General features: G+C 38.3%; 3 protein-coding genes and 1 pseudogene across 8 annotated transcripts; 3 read left to right on the forward strand and 1 right to left on the reverse strand.

Annotated features, from left to right (window-relative positions):
• Positions 1-273: 273 nt before the first annotated feature.
• LOC111495437 lies at positions 274-3,695 on the forward strand (annotated as a pseudogene).
• Positions 3,696-4,424: 729 nt separating this feature from the next.
• Positions 4,425-7,851, forward strand: LOC111495419 (G-type lectin S-receptor-like serine/threonine-protein kinase At4g27290). 2 transcript variants are annotated; one of them, XM_023145459.1, is made up of 7 exons: positions 4,425-5,764; positions 5,833-5,946; positions 6,017-6,153; positions 6,674-6,884; positions 6,967-7,204; positions 7,290-7,440; positions 7,514-7,851. In XM_023145459.1, exons 1-7 carry the CDS (start codon positions 4,501-4,503, stop codon positions 7,826-7,828), a joined length of 2,430 nt encoding a protein of 809 aa, XP_023001227.1. In that variant the 5' UTR covers positions 4,425-4,500; the 3' UTR covers positions 7,829-7,851. The 2 variants fall into 2 exon arrangements, with proteins under 2 accessions (XP_023001227.1, XP_023001228.1); XM_023145460.1 differs by having other exon boundaries at positions 5,833-5,940.
• A 1,246-nt stretch (positions 7,852-9,097) lies between these two features.
• Positions 9,098-18,393, forward strand: LOC111495418 (G-type lectin S-receptor-like serine/threonine-protein kinase At4g03230). Of its 4 annotated transcripts, none has more exons than XM_023145458.1 (7): positions 9,098-10,405; positions 10,502-10,612; positions 10,707-10,867; positions 17,145-17,355; positions 17,427-17,664; positions 17,740-17,884; positions 17,968-18,393. In XM_023145458.1, exons 1-7 carry the CDS (start codon positions 9,124-9,126, stop codon positions 18,271-18,273), a joined length of 2,454 nt encoding a protein of 817 aa, XP_023001226.1. In that variant the 5' UTR covers positions 9,098-9,123; the 3' UTR covers positions 18,274-18,393. The 4 variants fall into 4 exon arrangements, with proteins under 4 accessions (XP_023001226.1, XP_023001223.1, XP_023001224.1 ...); XM_023145455.1 differs by lacking the exons at positions 17,145-17,355; positions 17,427-17,664; positions 17,740-17,884; positions 17,968-18,393 and adding exons at positions 11,504-11,714; positions 11,806-12,043; positions 12,118-12,268; positions 12,343-12,718; XM_023145456.1 differs by lacking the exons at positions 9,098-10,405; positions 10,502-10,612; positions 10,707-10,867; positions 17,740-17,884; positions 17,968-18,393 and adding exons at positions 14,751-16,159; positions 16,248-16,373; positions 16,890-17,077 and having other exon boundaries at positions 17,427-17,665.
• Positions 18,394-19,421: 1,028 nt separating this feature from the next.
• On the reverse strand, positions 19,422-21,584 carry LOC111495465 (transcription factor bHLH112-like). Of its 2 annotated transcripts, none has more exons than XM_023145523.1 (6): positions 21,263-21,584; positions 20,846-21,182; positions 20,625-20,747; positions 19,972-20,037; positions 19,821-19,880; positions 19,422-19,753 (listed from the first exon to the last, which is right to left on the reverse strand). In XM_023145523.1, exons 1-6 carry the CDS (start codon positions 21,427-21,429, stop codon positions 19,529-19,531), a joined length of 978 nt encoding a protein of 325 aa, XP_023001291.1. In that variant the 5' UTR covers positions 21,430-21,584; the 3' UTR covers positions 19,422-19,528. The 2 variants fall into 2 exon arrangements, with proteins under 2 accessions (XP_023001291.1, XP_023001290.1); XM_023145522.1 differs by having other exon boundaries at positions 19,423-19,753; positions 19,815-19,880.
• Between the last annotated feature and the right edge of the window lie 446 nt (positions 21,585-22,030).

Genomic DNA, 22,030 nt, shown 5'->3' on the forward strand with positions numbered 1-22,030 from the left:
CGATATCAGAGTCAGACATCGAGCAGTATGATAGTAAAGACAATGATCCCAAGAAAGTCGAGTGTGAGATTACCCGTTAATTGAAAAGAGGAACTAAATATTACTTATAAAACCGAAAACAACATCTTCCAAAATCAGATTACCAGAATCTAAAAGGCGGGCATTCGTGTTGGTTGCAGATCCATTAGAATTCTTGAGAGGGTTGCCACCTATGTTAGAATTTAGTATAACTTATTTTTAGTTTGAGCAGTAGATATTGCGTCAACCTATATAACTAGTTAGTACATAAATTTGTTTCTTGAACCAAATTCTGACGTATCGCTTGGTGGAGTTGAGAGGTGCAAAGAAGCCCAACTCGAATCAAGTGGCATTGGAAATTATAGTTGCAGGATCTTTGATGGAACATAGATTTAGGCTGAAAGGACTCAATTTCTTCAGCAATGGCGTCTGCGTTTACCGGCGTGACAAAGAAAATTGGAGCCAATAATATAATATTGTATTGAGAAGAACTGAGCCCACTTTGAAATTTGATCAACTAAAACACTACAAAAATCATTACTTCTCTCTGTTCTGTCCACTGAAACCAATTGAATAATAAATCGCCTTTGAAATTTCGACGTGATGAACACCATAGGCCTGCTTCTTCCCACCTTGTTTCCAATACAATCAAAAGTTTCATCCTCACCGGCAACGATAAACTCCACCAATCATGAAACCCATCACCAACTCCACGCCATTAATCCTTCTTCTCCTTTGCTCTGTTTTCAAATTTTCCTGCTGCATAGATACGATCACATCCACACAATTCCTCAAAGACCCAGAAACTATACTGTCCAATCGTGGTTTCTTCGAAATGGGTTTCTTCAGCCCTCTCAATTCCACCAATCGCTACGTCGGAATTTGGGATAAACGTGTGCCTGTACGAACCATCTTCTGGGTAGCTAACAGAGACAACCCTCTCAAAAACAAATCCGGGGTTTTTGCCGTATCCAATGATGGAAATCTCGTCGTTTTAGATGCGCATAACAAAACTCTTTGGAATTCTAATGTTTCTAACGCTGTAGTGAAATCAACCGCTCGGCTTCTTGATTCTGGGAACCTTATTCTACAAGACTCTGCTTCAGGGTCCATCATATGGGAGAGTTTCAAAGACCCATCAGACAAATTCTTGCCAATGATGAAATTCATGACCAATTCAATCACAAACGAGAAAGTAGAAATCGTTTCGTGGAAAATCCCTTCTGATCCATCTTCAGGAGATTTCTCCTTTGGAATCGACCCTCTGACGATCCCTGAGTTCTAATTTGGAAGAACAACCGCACGTATTGGAGGTCCGGTCCATGGGACGGCCAAGTTTTCATTGGAATACCCGGCATGAACACAGACGATCTTTATGGAGGTAATCTGATAATCGAAAACAAAACATACTCTCTCCATTGCCAATGCAAACGAAGCTCAGTTATACTTCTACTACTTGAACCCGAGTGGGGCTTTGGAAGAGAAACATTGGGGTATCGAGGACCAGAAATGGAAGATCGCTTGGTTAGCTCCGGAAACAGAGTGTGATATCTATGGCGCCTGTGGGGCACTTGGAGTCTGTAATTCACAAAAATCCCCAATTTGCAGCTGTTTGAGGGGGTTTAAGCCAGAGAACGAAGAGGAATGGAACAGAGGAAATTGGAGAAGTGGGTGTGTGAGGAATTCGCCATTGGAGTGCGGGAAGAAGAACATCAGTGTTGAAATGGGAACAGATCAAGATGGGTTTTTGAAGGTGGGAATGATTAAAGTTCCAGATTTTGCAGCTTGGGTTGTTGCTTCGGAAGATGATTGCGGGGTCCAGTGCTTGGGAACTGTTCTTGTTCTGCTTATGCTTATAGAACAGGGATTGGGTGCATGATATGGAGAGGCGATTTGATTGACATTCAAGAGTTCAAGAATGGTGGAGCCGACATTTATGTTCGTGTGGCGTTTTCAGACATAGCTAGTATGAACTCATTTCCTTCCATAAGTGTCAGTTTAAATCTCGTACTTATGGTATCTTCTTCTTTAATTTGTTCTATTACAGATGAAAGTGGAACCACCAAAGACATGAAAGCAGTCATCAAAGCAGTCATCGTAGCTTCCGTGGTAGCAGGAACCTTTATACTTATCTGCTGCATAGATTGCTTAGGTAAGTATAGAATTAGAATTATCGTCAGTAGATATTGTCTTTGTCAGGAACATTTCGATCCCCATACAACCAATGTAGATTTCACAATCCACCTTTGGACCGGTGTCCTCGCTCACACATTTCCTAATGTCTGGCCTTATATATTCCACCTCCGTTAGAGAATAGAACTAAACATAATTTAAAAGAGTGTAAAAATCTCTCCTTAGTAGACGCGTTTGGAGTGTTATAACCTCGTATGAAATTATGTTACTGAAATTACAAAATGGGAACAGGAAAAGTGCAAATGCAAAGGCAAAAAAGGAAAGGGCAGAGGAAGTTCTTGATGAACAGTGGTGAGATGAAGCATGAGAAAGTGAACCAAGTGAAGCTCCAGGAGCTGCCTCTATTTGATTTTGAGAAGCTAGCCACTGCAACAAACCACTTCCATTTCAACAACAAGCTTGGTCAGGGTGGGTTTGGGCCAGTTTACAAGGTGGAATAGTTCTTCCTGTATGTTCCTTTCTTTTCGTTGAAGAAAGATGATGAAAATTTGGCATCATTTGCTACGGGGGAAGCTGGTAGATGGACAAGAAATAGCAGTAAAGAGGCTTTCCAGGACCTCAGGACAAGGGCTTGAAGAGTTTACAAATGAAGTAATGGTGATCTCGAAACTACAACATAGAAATCTTGTGCAGCTCTTTGGGTGTTGCGTGGAGGAAGAAGAAAGGATGCTTAGATTCAATCATTTTTGGTTGGCTTGCAAATATAACTTCACACCCTTTTGTGTTCTTCATCTATTCTTTTTAATGATCTCTTTCGAAAACAATATGCAAATTCAACTAAAGGAAGGGTTTTAGATTGGCCAAAAAAAATTTAATCGAGGGCTCTTATATCTTCATAGGGATTCACGACTAACAATCATTCCTACCGTGAGTTATATTTATGTATAGTGTCCAAATTCTAGCACAAAGACTAACAATTTTTTTTTTTTTTTTTACCATAATCTTAGTGGCTATATGTCTCCGAAATATGTTTTGAATGAACAATTCTCATAGAAATCAGATATGTTTAGTTTTGAAGTCTTGTTGCTTGAAATTATCATCGGAAGAAAGAACACAAGTTTTTATCAAAACGAACATGCCTTGAGCCTTCTAAAATTTGTAAGGGTTTATCCATCAAATTTGTAAGATTTGCACATTATTCCTCTATTAACATCATTTGATACCTTTCTCGTGTCTATTTAGGCATGGAAGTTATGGTTAGAGGCTAATGTAGTTGCTTTGATTGATCAAACAATGTCTAAACTGCATCATGAAGCAGAGATTTTGAGGTGTATTCATGTGGGGCTCTTGTGTGTTCAAGAATTTGCAAACGACATATCAAATATAACGACAATTCTTTCAATGCTTCACAATGAGATTACTGATTTTCCGATGCCAAAACAACCTGGATTTAGTAGCAGCAACCAAATTGAGATTCGTATCGAGAGATTCGAACAAAATCATCTTGAAACTTGTTCGAAAAACATGATCATAATTACCTCATTTGATGGATGTGACTTTATTATTTATTTATTTTTGTTTAATTTAAAATGTTGTGTTGATGCTTAAAAAATTTATATGCAAACCGATCACAATTTAATATTTTATTGAATAATTTAATAACCCATACGGTCAATTAATTCAAGAATACTACAATTTTTCTTTGATCTATAATTGACTTTGATATAAATAAATAACTAAATTCAGATATATATTTTATATGATCTCCTATTAAGATATTATTAAATAACTATATGATTTTTTTTTATTTCATCATAATTTTATATTTTGCCACCTACTTTTTTTTTTTTTTAATATGTTAAATTTTAAAAACTAAAATAAGTAGTTTATAATTTTATTTTTAAAATTCAAAAATTTTAAATATTGAAAAGAAGAAATTATAAAATAATTAATAAATATTTAAAATGGTTACTGAAATGGTAGAGATGTCAACTTAAACAATTCTTGTACACGACACATCACAATCTCTTTAGGTCTATCATATTCATAATAAAAAATACATCAGGCGTGTTGACTCATTAAGAATCCAAATCAAAACATATAAATAAGTTGTTATTTAAATTATAAAATATACATAATAATTAGTAATTTTTTTTATTTTTATTTTTATTTTAATGAGTTAAATGATGGTAGTAGTAATAAATATATTTCTAAAATTTATTAAAAGATTGGTTAGGTCAATGCCTATTCATGTACCGTTACATGACTGAATCAATAATCTCTCTGGGGAATTGTAAGAGAAAAAATGCGGCTCCCGACAGTCTAGCCCTGGATGCAAGAAAACAAAAAATGGCGACCAACTTCAGGCGCAACCATTTGTCTTTGCTCTGTTTGATACCTCTGTTCTTATCTCTGTTTTTTGGACAATCAATTGCAGTCGACATCTTGAAAGCAGGACAGTCCATTAACGACACCCAAGTAATTGTCTCAGCCGGCAACAAGTTTGAATTGGGGTTCTTCACTGACCCAAAGCCCTCCAATTTCAAGTATTTAGGAATATGGTACAAGGAAATTCCTGACGTTGTCGTTTGGGTGGCGAACAGAGACAACCCAATTGTAAACTCCTCTGCCACTCTAAAATTGAATGGCGATGGAAACTTAATTCTAGTCAATCAAACAGGGTCAGCTTTTTGGACTTCGAATAATCCGATTGTATCAGTTCAAGATCCTGTTGCGCAGCTTTTGGATTCAGGTAATTTGGTGCTGAGAGATTCAAATTCAGGGTCTGAAGATTACGCGTGGCAGAGTTTCGATTATCCCTTTGATACTCTGTTATCAGGCATGAAGCTCGGGTGGGACTCCAAGTCGGGGTTGAACCGAAAGCTAATATCAAGGAAAAATCCAAGCGATTTGTCGTCTGGAGAACTCAGTTATGGCGTTAACATAGATGGGCTTCCTGAACTTGTTGTTCGTAAAGGAAACAAGACGATTTTCAGGGGGGGGCCATGGTTTGGTGATGGGTTTGCCAGAGCTCGCTCTGAGAGAGCGAATTTCATCTATAATGCTTCTTTTGAGATAACATATTCATATGATTCTCCGAATAGTGAACCTTGGAGAGCTGTGTTGGATCCAGGTGGGTTTGTTATACACTCCGAGTGGAGCGGCGTGGACAGAGCATGGAAGAAATTATACACGTTTGAAGGATCAGGCTGCAACGATTACGAATTATGTGGAAATTTTGGTCTTTGTAATTCTGTTTTATTAGCAAATTGCGATTGTTTAGATGGGTTTGAACAAAAATCTGCCCAAAACTTCTCAGATGGGTGCGTGAGAAAGGATGAAAAAACCTGCAGAGCAGGGGAGGGATTTAAGAAGATAAGCGATGTAAAATTGCCAGAATCAACAGGGAACTTGGTGAAAATCAAAGTGGGTATTCAAAATTGCGAGAAGGAATGCTTGAATGATTGTTCTTGCTTGGCGTATGGCACACTGGATCTTCCTAATGTTGGCCCAACCTGCGTCACCTGGTTTGACAGATTACTTGATGTTAGACGTGTTCGTGATCCTGGAACTGGAGATGGCCTCTTTGTGAGAGTGGCCGCTTCAGAATTAGGTACGAACTCTAGCGGCTTCTCTTCATTTTTCAGCTGCGACAAAAATTGATATTGTTTGCGATTTTAGAATCGAGTACTGGGAAGCGTACAGTTCTGGTGGTTGTGGGTACCATATCAGCAATGATCTTCTTCGCGTTAATCAGCTGTTTTATCATTAGGAGTATAAGAAGAAGAGGTAGAGGTATGTAAAGCTTTCCTCCTCGTTCACTTGCAGCATAAGTTTTGTTCTTAAATGTTCTAAGTATTGGCAGATAATGGAGTTGCAATCACTGAGGATCTAGTTCATGACAATGAACTTGAGATGCCAATTGCGATGATTGAAGCAGCCACGAACAATTTCTCCATTTCCAATAAGATTGGAGAAGGAGGTTTCGGACCTGTTTATAAGGTACCCGTGTAACCGCTTAAGTCCATCACTAGCAGATATTGTCATCTTTGCGCTTTTCCTTCTAAACTTCCCCTCAATGTTTTTATAACGTGTCTGCTAGGAGAGGTTTCCACACCCTTATAAAGTGTTTCGTTCTCTTCCCCAATCGATGTGGGATTTTACGAGACCCAGCGTCCTCGTTGAGTGTTTCGGTGGGATCTCACGATCCCATTCGTCTTAGACCATAGCTTTCTAAACAATGAAACCAAACAAAATATATTATTTTGAAAGCTTTGAAATCAAAAGCTTTTGTGATATCCTACGTCGGTTGGAGAGGAGAACGAAGCATTCCTGGTAAGAAAGTGCTTCTCTCTATCAAATGCATTTTATTGTGAGGCTGACGGCTATACATAACGGGCCAAAGCGAACAATATTGGTTAGTGGTGGGTTTGAACTGGGCTTGAGCTTGAGCTGTTACTTTTTCGTACCATGGTTACTATGTTCCTTCTCTTTTATTACTCCATATAGCTTTGATTTACAGGGAACACTCCCAACCGGGCAAGAAATTGCGGTGAAGAAACTAGCAGAAAGCTCCCATCAAGGGCAACAGGAGTTTAAAAATGAGGTCCTATTCGTTTCCCAGCTTCAACATCGAAACCTTGTCAAGCTTCTTGGTTTCTGCATCCACAGGGAAGAAACATTACTTATTTATGAATACATGCCAAACAAAAGCTTGGACTACTTCCTTTTTGGTTCGTATCAGACGATCTTTCTTCTTTTTATCGTCGTAGATTTGAACGGTTCGATTTTAACCGACTAAGATTATTCAAATAGATGACCAAAGACGTTCGGTACTTAACTGGACAATGAAAAAGGATATCATAATTGGCATAGCTAGAGGACTTCTTTATCTCCATCGAGATTCAAGACTCCGAATAATTCATCGAGATCTTAAAGCGGCTAATATTTTATTAGATGGTGAAATGAAGCCAAAAATTTCAGACTTTGGCATTGCGCGTATGTTTGGTGAAGATCAAATGGAAACAAAAACGCAAAGAGTTGTTGGGACATAGTAAGTAACAAGATCGAATCTCATGTATTTGATTCATGTTTTAAGATTTTAAGATATGATATGACATAACGTTGTCACTTTGCAGTGGCTACATGTCTCCGGAATATGCAATAGATGGTTGTTTTTCATTTAAATCCGATGTTTATAGCTTTGGAGTTTTGGTTTTAGAAATAGTTAGCAGCAAGAAGAACAAAGGATTTTTTCACTCCGAGCATCAACTGAATCTTCTCGGACATGTAAGTACCGAGAAACAACCCCTTAGTTGAAAAAACTAGATTTTTGCACTGCTCATGTGAACATGTGTATCAGGCATGGAAGCTTTGGAATGAAGAAAAAGCGTTGGAGTTAATTGATGGAGAGGTGGGTGATCAAATGCAAGAACATGAAGCACTAAAATACATAAATATTGGACTTTTATGTGTTCAAGGACGCCCGAAAGATAGACCCATTATGTCATCTGTGCTTTCCATGTTAGAAAGTGATACCATGGAGTTGATTCACCCAAAACAACCTGGGTTCTATGAGGATAGATTTGTGTTGTCTGATTTTGATCCATTGTTAGATCATAAATCGACTTCTACTTCGAATAATGTTACTATTACATTGCTAGATGACGGTCGTTAATCCATTTATTTTCGAGGAAGCGATGAGAAAATCATTGAAACGATGATTATTTATGGATTTGCAACCTTGATCCTTTACTGCTATAACTAGCTTTATTCATCCCAAGAACATCTCTGGCTTGCCATGCAGAGATGGGGTACAACCAAATTTCATATCAACCCATTTTCTATCTCAGCCACACAAGAGGTTGGGATTGGATTGCTGGTTGTCCCATCGGTTGGAGAATGAAATAGAGCATTCTTTATAAGGGTGTTTTAAAAATTATAAGGCTGATAGCAATACGTAACGAGTAAAAGCGGACAATATCTACTAGTGGTGAATTTTGACGGTTACAAATGGTATCATAGGCAAAAATAGAGCGATGTACCAGCAAAGACGTTGGTCCTCAAAGAGGTGGATTGTGAGATCCACATTAATTGAAGAGGGGAATGTAACATTTCTTATAGGGTATGAAACCTATTCCTAGTAGACGCATTTTAAAAACGTGAGACTAATGGCGATACGGAACGAGCTAAAGCAAACATGTCTAATAGCGTAGACTTGAGCTATTACATTAATTCGCTAAGCACAGGTTCAAGATTAGGAAGCATAGGTTCAAGATTAGGAAGCATTTTTGTAGCATAAGTTTTGGGTGAAATCATATTTGCACTCTGGTATGTCATCTCTTCTTGGGCTAAATTAATCTTATGAACAGAATTTGATTAAATTAAACAGTCCCAAATGGAGAACAATAATAAAATGGAGAATTGAGTTTGCTTAATTTGAATTGACTTTGCTCGTTCTTCATCATGTCCCCTCCACATGAATTTAGTCAAGTCAAATGCCTGTTTTTAGTTCATTGAGATGGTCAACTGCCTCTTATGGCTCTTCCTCATCTTGCTGTCTTTCTTCCCCTCTCATATCTTATCACAAGGTTTAGGCTGCTTTGTAAGACCACAACTACAAAAATAAATTCATAGATCTGAAGTAAGTACTACAAACGAAGAAAGAACAACTAAAACAATCATTAAAATGAAAACATTGGAACAAATTCTAGACTTGTCTTTCTTTACACTCATGTTCAGCTCCCACAATATTAATTTTCCTTAAAAAAAAAAGAAGCTGGTTCCGTAGTAAACGGAGTGACAAAGACGTTACAGTATATATTTATACATTTTCATTCAATACTGGTTCCATAGATTCAGTGTGATCCTTGCTGATGAAGATATAAATTCAAAGTTCATTCTTTCCAAAAAGTATATGGATTGATATTGAAGTCAAAACGACAAATTACTTGCTTTGATTTGAAAGAAGCCATGGGAGAAGAACTGATTTGCAGGTGGAAGCTTTCAGCTTTTCTCTTCCTCTGGGCGACTATAGCTCTGTTTCCAAGAAAATCATTAGCAATCGATAGCATAAAAGCAGGGGAATCAGTTAATGGTAGTACCCAGATATTAGTTTCAGCTGCACAGAACTTTGTGTTGGGAATCTTCAATCCCCAAGGCTCCAAATTTCAGTATTTGGGAATATGGTACAAAAACATCCCACAAACTGTCGTGTGGGTCGCAAACAGAGATAACCCACTTGTAAATTCCTCTGGAAGATTAACAGTCAATGGAGAAGGAAAGATTACTCTGCTCAATGAAACAGGGGGAGTTTTATGGTCGATCCCATCTCCAGGAAAAGTGGAACAACCAGTCGTTCAGCTGCTAAACACAGGTAATTTGGTGTTAAGAGAATCTGGGTCGGAGAATTATCTGTGGCAGAGTTTTGATTACCCCTCTGATACTCTGTTACCGGGCATGAAACTCGGTTGGGATTCGAAAACCGGTATGAACCGGAAGTTAACGTCATGGAAAAGCACGAACGATCCGTCGTCTGGGGATTTCACTTATAGTGTGGAGATGGATGGGCTTCCCCAATTTGTAGTTCGCAGAGGACCGATCACAACTTTTCGAAGCGGCCCATGGTACGGCAATGGGTTTAGTGGGTCTGGTCCACTCAGAAAGACCGCAATTTATTTTCCAAAGTTCACTTATAATGCCCATGAAGCCTTTTATTCATATGATGCTGGGAACGACATCTCCGTAAGACTGGTACTGAACGCGGCTGGGTTATTTCAGCAGTTTTACTGGGTCGATGATGGAAAATATTGGTACACTCTGTATACATTACCAGGAGATCGCTGCGATGTCTATGGATTCTGTGGGGATTTTGGCGTTTGCACCTTTTCCCTCACAGCAGAATGCGATTGCATGGCTGGGTTTGAACCCAAATCGCCCGATGATTGGGAGAAGTTTAGATGGTCGGATGGCTGCGTTAGAAGGGACAATAGAACGTGCGGAAATGGAGAGGGGTTTAAAAGAATCAGCAATGTGAAGTTGCCTGATTCTTCAGGGTATTTGGTGAATGTTAATACGAGCATCGATGATTGCGAGGCGACGTGCTTGGACAACTGCTCTTGCTTAGCCTATGGATTAATGGAGCTTCCAACAGGCGGCTATGGCTGCGTTACCTGGTTTCATAAACTGAGGGATGTTAAATTTGTTCTTCAAAATGGGCAAGATCTTTATGTGAGAGTGGCGGCATCAGAATTAGGTACTAAATTGCTATCCATTCCCTTCTAATATCTGTTTTTTTTTACTATTGTGGCCTGCATTTCATGATCTGTGTGCTATGCTTCATCTGCTGTAGACTCAACCAACAAGAAGCTTACGGTTGCAATTAGTGTGTCTGTGGCTTCATTTCTGGGCTTGTTGGTTCTTGTGATTTGCTTTATCCTTGGGCGTAGAAGGAAAGTTAGAGGCAAGCATTTCCACCATTGTTTGATGAATCTGTGAACTGTTCATGGCTCATATATACTCATTTTTGTTTCTTGTCTCCAAATTTCGTGAACCAGGAGGCAATATGATCTCCCCTGAGATCACTTTAGGAGAGATTCACTCTCAAGAAAAGGAAGTTGAGATGCCAATCTATGATTTTAGGACGATTGAGATTGCCACAAATAGTTTCTCTTTTTGGAATAAGATAGGTGAAGGTGGTTTTGGACCAGTTTACAAGGTATTCTTTCTTACTGACATCTTTATATTGAAGTGAAATCTCTTGGATATGTTTAGCTTTCCCTTGACCATGCTAGAGTTTTTGTGAGATCCCTCGTCCGTTGAGGAAGAGAATGAAATGAAACATTTTTTATAAGGGTATGAAAACCTCTCTTTAATAGACACGTTTTAAAAATATTAAGCGTAAGCTCAAAAAGAGAATATCGGCTAGTGGTGGGTTTGGACTGTTACAAATGGTATTAGAGCCACACATCGGGTAATGTACCAATGAGGAGGCTGAGTCCCGAAGGGGGTGAGCATGAGGCAGTGTGCCAACAAGGACGTTGGGCCCGAATGAGGTGGATTGGGGGGTCCTACATTAATTGGAGAAGGGAACGAGTGTCAGCGAGGACGCTAGGACCCGAAAGGGGTGGATTGTCCCACATTGTTTGGGAGGGGGGGAGAACAAAGCATTTTCTATAAGGGTGTGAAAACCTCTCCCTAATAAACACGTTTTAAAAATATTAAGTGAAAGATCAAAGAGAACAAAATCTGCTAGCGGAGTTTTCTATTTTTTTGTTTTTTTTTTTTGGAGATGGGTAATCATAGTTATGCAGATGCACTATCAAATATTACATACATATGCTATACATTGCAGGGAAAGCTCTCTTGTGGGCAGGAGATTGCAGTAAAGAGGCTAGCAGAGGGCTCTGGCCAAGGGAAAAGTGAGTTCAGAAACGAGGTTTTGTTGATCTCACAACTTCAACATAGAAATCTTGTCAAGCTGCTTGGTTTCTGCATTCACCAACAAGAAACATTGCTAGTCTATGAATATATGCAAAACAAAAGCTTAGACTATTTCCTCTTTGGTTAGTACCAAACTTGTTTCTCTCACTCTCCACGCTCCTTCGGTCGATATTACGTCATAAATTAAGCTGGACTGCAATTGTGTCGATACAGATGATAAGAGGCGAGCTTCACTCAAATGGCAAAAGAGATTGGACATCATAATTGGGATAGCTCGAGGACTTCTTTACCTTCACCGAGATTCAAGGCTGAGAATAATACACAGGGATCTCAAAGTAAGTAATATATTACTAGACAACGAAATGAATCCGAAAATTTCAGACTTTGGAATGGCACGCATATTTGAGGAAGATCAAACTATGACCAAAACCAAAAGAGTTGTCGGGACCTAGTAAGTATTAAGATAATTTCATGCCGTTATTGTTAGATTTCATGAATAATCTAATCTAAACGTTATCATTGCAGTGGTTATATGTCTCCTGAATATGCACTAGACGGATGTTTTTCATTGAAATCTGACGTATTCAGCTTCGGGGTAATTGTTTTGGAAATCGTTAGTGGTAAGAAGAACAGAGGGTTTTTCCATGAAGATCATCAACTAAATCTTCTTGGACATGTAAGTAGCAATAACATAATTATGAATACTTGAAACCAATGGAAACTAAGTCCCTAAGTGGTGAAATTCTTCAGGCATGGAAGCTTTGGAACGAGGGAAATGGTTTGGAGTTGATGGATGCAGCCTTGGGGGATGAATTCCAAGGCTCTGAAGCACTGCGATGCATTCAAGTAGGCCTTTTGTGTGTCCAACAGAGCTCCGATGAAAGGCCGACAATGTGGTCAGTACTTTCAATGTTGGAGAGTGAAGACATGTTGTTGTCTCAGCCTAAACAACCTGGATTTTACATGGAAAGAATGTTTTCCAAGACTGATAAATTGCCGGCCGAAACCTCCACTTCCAATGAAGTCACTGTTACACTGCTACATGGTCGTTAGTAAAGAGTACTTGTTTTTCCTTTCCCAAATCCACATGTTCTTGAGGTTTGATTTTGAGCTTACACTTTCAAGTTTGTCAACAAACAATCAAACAAAAAAATAAAAAGAAATGAACGGATGAATTTTATTTTGTCGAAAAGTCGAAGAAAAATTGATCTTGAGTTTTACTCTTCTAAGTTTAGAACGAAGAAGATAACGATTGTTTTCATCACAAAACAAAGACTAATCAATGATCAAATTTCTCTCGAGAAAAATATCATAACCAACAAAAAAGAGCCCGAGTAAGAAATGTTTAACAATTTGAAAATCAATATCATCTCATGTTTTAGGATATAGAAAAGCAAATAGTAGCTAAATTGGATAGCATCGGTACCTGCTATCATTCATTCAACGACATTAAGGCTCATAAATCCATGAACAATGAGACACTTAACATCAAAGAAGAAGACAGTGGCTATTGCAAATCTTTTGTCGAAGAGGACTTATCATAGATAAGAATCAAAGCTGGAATGGTGATCTTAGGACAATTCAAATATGACTAAATAAATTAGTATATATAATTCAATTTGCTAATTTATTGCCACCTATAATCTATTGTGGTATGAAAGCGAAAACTCAAAAGTAATTATTTATATTGACACGTAAGCTCACCTCCTACTAAGTCAAGGTCAATCTACATTTCTTCATCCCATTTGACCCTTTCGTAATTACAATAATGTAATTGTAAATTCTAATATCATACGTCACCATTTCATTGACTCGGTCACTCCAAGCCAACCACAAAACGACAACCAACAGAGATGGACTTCATGAATGAACAATCCCCAAATGATTAGAACACGTATTTATTATTGCCTTTATTCATATTATTCAGTTTTTATTTCTTTAAAAGCACTCATATATTTCTCGTACCAATAATGTTTCTTATGAACATTTTCCCTTAATTAACTTATTTAACAGTGAATATTAAAGCCGATAAATTCTAGAAAATAAAGTATTGAAAAGTCAAAACTAACGTGAATCATTGTCATTAATAGAATTTCACATGGTGTGTAATAAAAAGAATTGGCTGAGGAGTGTCCAGGTAGCTGGATTTTATTCAATTCTTGCACCTTCCGTAATGCAAAAGAAACCGTACTTCCACCATTAAATTGATTGATGATGATTCTTTCAATTCATTAATGTATTTTCATTAACATAATTACTTTAGGATGCCACAAATTTTGTGTTAATTAATCAATATAGTCATCAAACATGATGCATATTATAAAACAAAAAGTCACATCACATCACATAAAAAATTAAACACCAATTTTATATACTAACGATGGCTACGGCTTAACACCAAAAATTAAAATTTATTTTGAAATCCCATATATCAAACAGTTTTTGATGTTGTCACTATAAATAATAATAATAAATAAACCAATCCCTTCCAATTAAAACCTAGGCAACAAAATATATTTTACTTTGTCAAAAGAAATCTCGAACATATAAGTAAGAGATACGGTCTCCATTAATTTTATGAAAAATGGATGGAACGGTTAGAAACTCATAACAATAGAGATAGTATTATTTGCTTATAAAGTCATGATCTTCTACTAAATTAACCAATGTGGGAATCACTCCCAATAATCCTCAACAATCCCCCTCTCAAACAAAATACACTATAAACCTCCCCTTAATCGAGGCTCGGCTCCTTTCTCTGGAGCCCTCGAACAAAGTACACCCTTTGTTCGACACTTTAGTCACTTTTGACTAAACAATTCTTTGTTTGATATTTGAGGATTTTATTAACATGGTTAAGGTTAAGTTTAGGGCATGACTTTGATATCATGTTAGAAATCACGACTCTCCACAACAGTATGAAATTGTCCACTTTAAACCTAAGTTGTCATGGCTTTGCTTTAGGATTCTCCAAAAAGCTTCATAACAATAGAAATAGTATTCCTCACTTATAAATCTATTAACTTTAACTAAATAAATTAACTAATATGGGACTTATTCTCAATAATTCTTGGCATTGCCAAAAAAAAAAAAAAAAAAAAAATTGAATTTATAATAGGAAGAACCCAACAAAGTCACAGTTACTCTTCCAACTACTCATATCCTCATTTAATGCAAAGCCCTTTTCAGTTCTCTCTCAACTCTCATCCATCCCCACTGATGATAAATATTGTTAACAATCCGTTTTTCACTCAGAAATTAATCATGAATCCTCCTAATCCGACCGTCCTCATTTCACTGCTTTTAGTCACTTTTGTTGGCAGTTTCTTTACCGTCGCCACCGCCGCCGTCGCCGTCGCCGCCATAGATAATTCCAGTATTCACATCATCAAAGATGGAGATCGCTTGGTGTCCAGCAACGAGAATTTCGCTCTTGGGTTCTTCAGCTTCAACAATTCCACCACTCGCCGATATGTCGGAATTTGGTACAACACAATTCCTCAACTAACCCTCGTTTGGGTTGCCAATAGAAACCAACCCCTAATCGACACCTCAGGAACCTTAGCCCTCGACCGTCATGGCAACCTCCTCGTTTACTCCCACACACAAACCATATCTCTCTGGTCTACAAACGCTACCCTCCGATCAAACGACGTGTCAGTTCAGCTTTGGAATACGGGAAATCTCGCCCTTGTTGAACGACAAAGCCGAAAGGTTATATGGCAAAGCTTTGATTATCCATCTGATGTTTTAATTCCGTACATGAAAATGGGGGTGAACCGGCGGACCGGGTTCAGCTGGTTCCTAACTTCTTGGAAGGCGCAAGACGACCCGGCAACTGGGAATTTCAGTTGCCGGATCAACCCGACTGGGTATCCGCAGCTGGTTTTGTACCAGGGGGATGTTCCATGGTGGCGGGGAGGGCCGTGGACAGGGCGGAGATGGGCCGGAGTACCTGAAATGACTAGGTCATTTATAATCAACACATCCTACATCGACAACGCCGAGGAGGTCTCCATAACAAACGGCGTCACGGTCGATACGGTTCTAATGAGAATGACTCTAGACGAATCCGGTTCGTTGCATCGGTCCACGTGGAACGAACAGGACCAAAAGTGGAACGAGTTTTGGTCGGCCCCGACCGAGTGGTGCGACAAGTACAGCCGGTGCGGTCCGAACTCTAACTGCGACCCGTACAACACGGAGCAGTTCCAATGCAAGTGCCTGCCGGGTTTCGAACCACGGTCCAACCATAATTGGTTCTTGAGAGATCCGTCGGGTGGGTGCATCAGGAAAAGGCCGAACGCCACGTGCGGGAGTGGAGAGGGTTTTGTGAAGGTGGAACGTGTGAAGGTTCCGGACTCCTCGACAGCACGTGCGGATAAGAGTATGAGTTTAGAAGCGTGCGAACAAGCGTGTATGAAGGATTGTAAGTGTACGGCTTACACGAGCGCAAATGAGACGACGGGGTTCGGGTGCGTGACATGGTATGGAGATTTGTTAGACACGCGGACCTATGCCAACGTGGGTCAAGATCTGTACGTAAGAGTTGATGCCGTTGAATTAGGTGAGCTTTTAAATTCTCCCCCGTCTCCTTTCCTTAACCAAATTTACACACTCTTCATACCCTTTTCCTTTTAATGCAATTTTCTCAGCTCAATATTCCCAAAAGTCAAATGGTCATCCATCCAAGAAGGTGATACCCATAGTCGTAGTGTGTTTCGTCGCATTGGTGCTACTCGTGGCCTCGCTAGTTTATTTATGGGAGCTCCTAAAAAAACGTAAGACGTTCTTACTTCTAGTAAATTGTCATAAAAAATAAGTTCTCTTACGCATATATTGATATTTATTGGGTTCATAATTCTCATTGCCATTTTGATTCATAGATTCACCTGAAGAGTATCTTCAAGCATCTCTTACACATATATTGATATTTATTTAGTTCATTATTACATCTTCTTCTTTATTAGTTAATTTGAGAATCCCTCTCAAGAATCCTCAACCTGAGATGTATTGAGTTTAATTGAGTTTGAGTGTCATTTTGGATATGTTGCGTGACATTTATGAGTAACTTAATTGAGAGATTCTATAGTGCGAGAGTATAAGATATACATTTTGTAAACACTTAGATTACTAAGATTGGTTGCTACTCGTGAAGGTAGGGAAATTTACTCTCTCAACTACATATATCTTTGTGTCTCTTTGTTTAATTTCTGTGTGTAAGTGTGTGAGTGCAATATATCTTGCTTCCGCGACGACACTTTGTGTCCTAAAGCATACATTTTAATTAATGTCAGGAAGGGAAAGGGAGAGACCACCGAGTTTCTCTGGTAACTTTGGAGACCCGCCAAGTACGAAGGAATTTGATGAAGGTAGAACAAGCTCAGATTTGCCTGTGTTTGACTTGGTCACTATAGTTAAGGCAACCGACAATTTTTGTTTTAATAACAAGCTTGGAGAAGGTGGCTTTGGGGCTGTTTATAAGGTAACTAAGCGTTTTACCAAGATAATAGAAGACAATAATTTGAATGTTTTTGACATTATTATTTCAGGGAAAGCTTACAAATGGAGAGGAAATTGCAGTTAAAAGGCTAGCTAAGAATTCAGGGCAAGGAGTTGGAGAGTTCAAGAATGAAGTTACTTTAATTGCAAAGCTCCAACATAGAAACCTCGTCAGAATTTTAGGGTATTGCGTTAAGAACAAAGAGAAAATGCTTGTGTATGAATACTTGCCAAACAAAAGCTTGGACTCTTTCATCTTTGGTAAGTCTTTTTAATTTTGCATAAACATTAAGAAGAGTTGACCAACTCCATCTTTTTTACTTTTGTTTTAGATGAAAGCAAGAGGGCTTTGCTTAATTGGAGAAGACGCTTTGAAATCATTTGCGGTGTCGCTCGAGGGATGCTATATCTTCATCAAGATTCTAGATTGAAAATCATTCATCGAGATTTGAAGGCGAGCAATATACTATTAGATGCTAATTTGAATCCCAAGATTGCGGATTTTGGTATGGCAAGAATATTTGGTCAAGACCAAATTCAAGCGAACACAAATCGAATTGTCGGAACGTAGTAAGTATTATTATACTCTTCAATCTCGTTAAGAAAGATGTTTACCAACATCTTATTAAATTTGGGTTCGTACAGTGGTTATATGTCACCTGAATACGCAATGGAAGGTCTGTTCTCAATGAAATCAGATGTATATAGCTTTGGAGTTTTGGTGTTGGAGATAATTACGGGGAAAAAGAACACCAACTACGATTCCTCGTACTTAAACTTGGTCGGACATGTAAGAAAAAATCTATTGAATTCTAAATCATTTCCAATTAATTTCAATTTTATGGATTAAAATCATAACATGAAAATAATTAGGTTTGGGAGCTGTGGAAATTGGAGAAGGCAATGGAATTGGTAGACCCAAGTTTGGAAGAATCAAGCAGTGGATATGAAGTGATGAGATGCCTCCAAATTGGGCTGTTGTGTGTGCAGGAGGATCCGACAGATCGTCCGACCATGTCGAATGTGGTGTTCATGTTGGGCAACGAAGTGGGTGTTCCTTCTCCAAAGAAACCTGCTTTTATTTTGAAGAGGAAATACAACAGTGGAGATCCATCCACCAGTACAGAAGGAGCCAACTCTGTAAATGACCTAACAATTTCCATAATCAATGCTCGTTAATTAGACATGCATATTTGTTATGAACTTAGATTAATTACTACTATTTTCACTTCCAAATTTATTGTTATATCCATTTCTATTTTAAATAACTTTCATAATTGTAAATCATTCACTCATATGATATGTATCTTCACTCTGTCTTAATAGAAGTTCCTTGTGAACCCATTGATATCTTGGGTTCAAGTGTGAGATCCCACGTTGGTGAAAGAATGGAACAAAAATATTTCTTGAAAGGGTGTGAAAGTCTCTTCTTAGTAGATGCATTTTAAAATCGTGAGACTGACAATGATATGTAACAAGCTAAAACAGACAATATTTGGTAGCGATGTGTTTGGACAATTACAAATGGTACCAGAGTCAGACACCAGGCCGTATGCCAACGAGGACGCTGGACCCTTAAGGGGTGGATTGTGAGATTCCACATTGGTTGGAGAAAGGGTTGAGCTTGGGGTTGGATACACAACGGGCAAGAGCGGACAATATCTGCTAGTAGTGAGCTTGGGCCATTAAACAAAGTTTCCCTTCTTGTTCATGAAGAATTCAAATGCCAATCTTAATAGCCTTTATAGGTAAGGAATAAATCTCTAATGTTACTAGTATTTATAGGGAAGCTCAAAACTAAGTCACGAGAGTTTAAGCTTAAAGTGAACAATATCATACTATTTTAGAGAGTCATGATTCCTAACAATACCCACCTGCAGAGACGTAATAGCCATATTGTCTCAAAAGCCGAGATTGAAGAGCAGCAACCTTGTGAAGATCAATATCCTTACGTAACATTGAACACCTCTGAATCAGTTGGTTGATATTATCTTATTTTCTTGGAGTTATCATCATCCACGTTCATTATTTATTTATTTATTATGATTATTATTATTTGCAAAGTTGATGATACCAGAGAAATTTTGAAAAAGAAAGACTTTGATCATATATTTTTAAGATGAAGTTAGTTGATGATACAAATTATTTTTCAAAAATGGTGATGATACTCTTCCCACCGGATTTCCAAAGAAATGAATACTTCGTCATATGGGTTTGGTATGAGATATTAACAGATGCGTTTTAAAATTGTGAGGCTGACAACAGTATGTAACGAGTCAAGACAATCAAATGTTGGCGGCTTCGTTAAGTTAGGTAAGTTGTTTAGTTGTTGTAGCTGGCAAAGACAATGTGACAAATAATTGTACTCTTCGGTAATTAAAGCACCACCAATTTGGGTGCCACCATTTTCATCTCAAATCTGAGCTCCATTACATTACCTAAAAGTTCCTCCAAAAGTGGGCGACCAGAAATCAAGTGTATTATTACCATTTGCTAATGCAACTGTAGTTGGAATTGGCACCAGACAAAGTCCTCTACTTGTTAGATCTTGTTTCTTATTCTCTTCCAATTCTTCCTTAAGAAGCTGCCCGCCATCATAATTTCTTACCTGTTGCTCTTGCTCCTGCTCGCCCATTTCCATATATGGAGTACTCAAAACCTGCACAATTTTGTTACATCTTGGTTGTACAGGAAATAAGGACACAATGGGAAGAACTTACACGAACTTGATCGTGAAGAAACTTGATGTACTCGATTGCTTCATGTAGAACTGATGCAGTATCAGTCTGGAATGTGATATCATCATAAATTATTATATTAAAAAGCATACCACCTCAAAATTGCCTTATAAATATTGGTGAAAATTCTAAATTTTACCTTTCCAAAGGGAGAAACAAGCTGTTGGAGCGCTGTGATCTTGTCGCCAAGCTTCTCTTTTCGAACCTGTGGATCCGTTCCAAAAATTACTTATTATATAGTACAAAGTAGAATTATGGTTTGAGTGTGAGATCCCAGTTGGTTGGGGAGGAGAACGAATCATTTTTTTTACAAGGGAGTGGAAATCTCTTCCATAAACGCGTTTTAAAAATATCGAGGGAAAGTTCAAAAAAGACAATATCTCCTAGTGGTGGGTTCAAACCATTACAAATGATATCAGAATTAGACACGGAGCGATATTCCAACGAGGAGTCTAAGCTCCGAAGGAGGTGGATATGAGATGGTGTGCCAGCAAGGACGTTGGACCCTGAAGGGAGTGGATTGGGGAGTCCCACATCACTTGGAGAAGAGAACGAGTGCCAGCGAGGACGCTGAGCCTTGGAAGGGGGGGATTGTGAGATCCCACATCGGTTGGGAAGAAGAGCGAATCATTCTTTATAAGTGTGCAGAAATCTCTCCCTAGTAAACTCGTTTTAAAAACCTTGAGAGAAAATCTGAGAGAGAAAGACCAAAAAGACAATACCTACTACCAGTGGACTTCAGCCATTACAATGAGCTATCTTAAAAGTGAGTAAATGGATTATGAAGTGCACCTTAAAAGTGGGTAATGAGGATGACATGTCATTTCTTGGCCTTTTGATTGTCGTAATTTCATTACTTTTGTTTTTCATCTCGACTCGACTCGAATCTCGAACAACTTCATCCCAACTAATAAGCTGAAAATTGGATCAAGCGTCCAAACCAAAATATCAAACTTTTAAAGCAAATTGAACTATCTATGAAGACGTGAAATGGTGATCATTTAAATTGTTACCTTTGTTGTGAAATTCAGGGTTTCAAACATAGGCTGACAAGAACTATTATTGGTCCGGTTGTTGACAAGAAACTGTTTCGGTTGATCCAATGAACTTGGCAACAACGTTGGAGTGTACCCATTGGAGATCATCCCAAAAGGGTAAGCCATCGGTAACCCTTGGCTTGTAGTTGTCACAATATTATCGTAAAAGTTGGAATGGGTTTGGCCCATTAAGAACATAGAATCATGATCGGCGTTGAAAATGGAAGGATTTTGTGGCTCCTCGGATGCATTAGTTTCTTGGTGATCATAATCCACCATCAAAGTGGTGTCAACTCTTTGTCCATCATCTCCACTGCCAATCACAAAAAGCAACAATTTTTTTCTATATTTTCTGTTGATTGAAAAAGAATTGTAATGTGATGATGAACTTACAGAAAATTTTGGTTCCAATTGGAAGGCGTTCGAACGGTTGGATCAATCAAGAAGGTGGTGTCACCGATGGAACACGGCGAGGGATTGGCGGCCGCCGGCGAGAACAGGGTTTTGGTTGTATCCCACAACTCCCGACCGCAAATCCCAGGTGGAAATTCATCGTCCATAGCTAAGGTTTTACAGCTTTTTGCTTCAAATTCCTTAGAATCTTTGCCTCTGATTTGAGCCTCCTCCTCACTTACTATATCGACTTGTTCCTTATGATATTAACAAGTTATGATCATCTATGACGACGAATATATATATATATATACACACACGGGTGCAGACATGTACATGATAATATAAATTATGTTGTTTTTAAAGTTTTTTCGATGCAGCGGTCACAATCATTATAATTATCTAAGTTATGATCATCTTAAATAATTTTTCTCTAATATACCTAAAGTATAGAGTTACGGGACAATGGATACCTAGAGATATACTAGACAAACAATTTCAGCCTCCTATTTCAATGTAACAGCCCAAGCCTACTATGAGCCGATATTGTCAAGTGGAATCTCACAATCCCTTATAAAAATGTTTTGTTCCCCTCTTCAATTAATATGTATCTCACAATTCATTGGAGCCCAGTGTTCTCACTAACACTGGTTTCCTTCTCCAATCAAGGTGTGATTTCACAAGTAACAACTTGAGTTAGGTTCTTTTTATGCTTTCAAAAGTTGCACGTATAACACAATCATGTAAGAAGAACGATTACTTGTAACG

Source organism: Cucurbita maxima, unplaced genomic scaffold (assembly GCF_002738345.1).
Source record: "Cucurbita maxima cultivar Rimu unplaced genomic scaffold, Cmax_1.0 Cma_Scf00021, whole genome shotgun sequence".
Classification (NCBI taxonomy): Eukaryota; Viridiplantae; Streptophyta; class Magnoliopsida; order Cucurbitales; family Cucurbitaceae; genus Cucurbita; species Cucurbita maxima.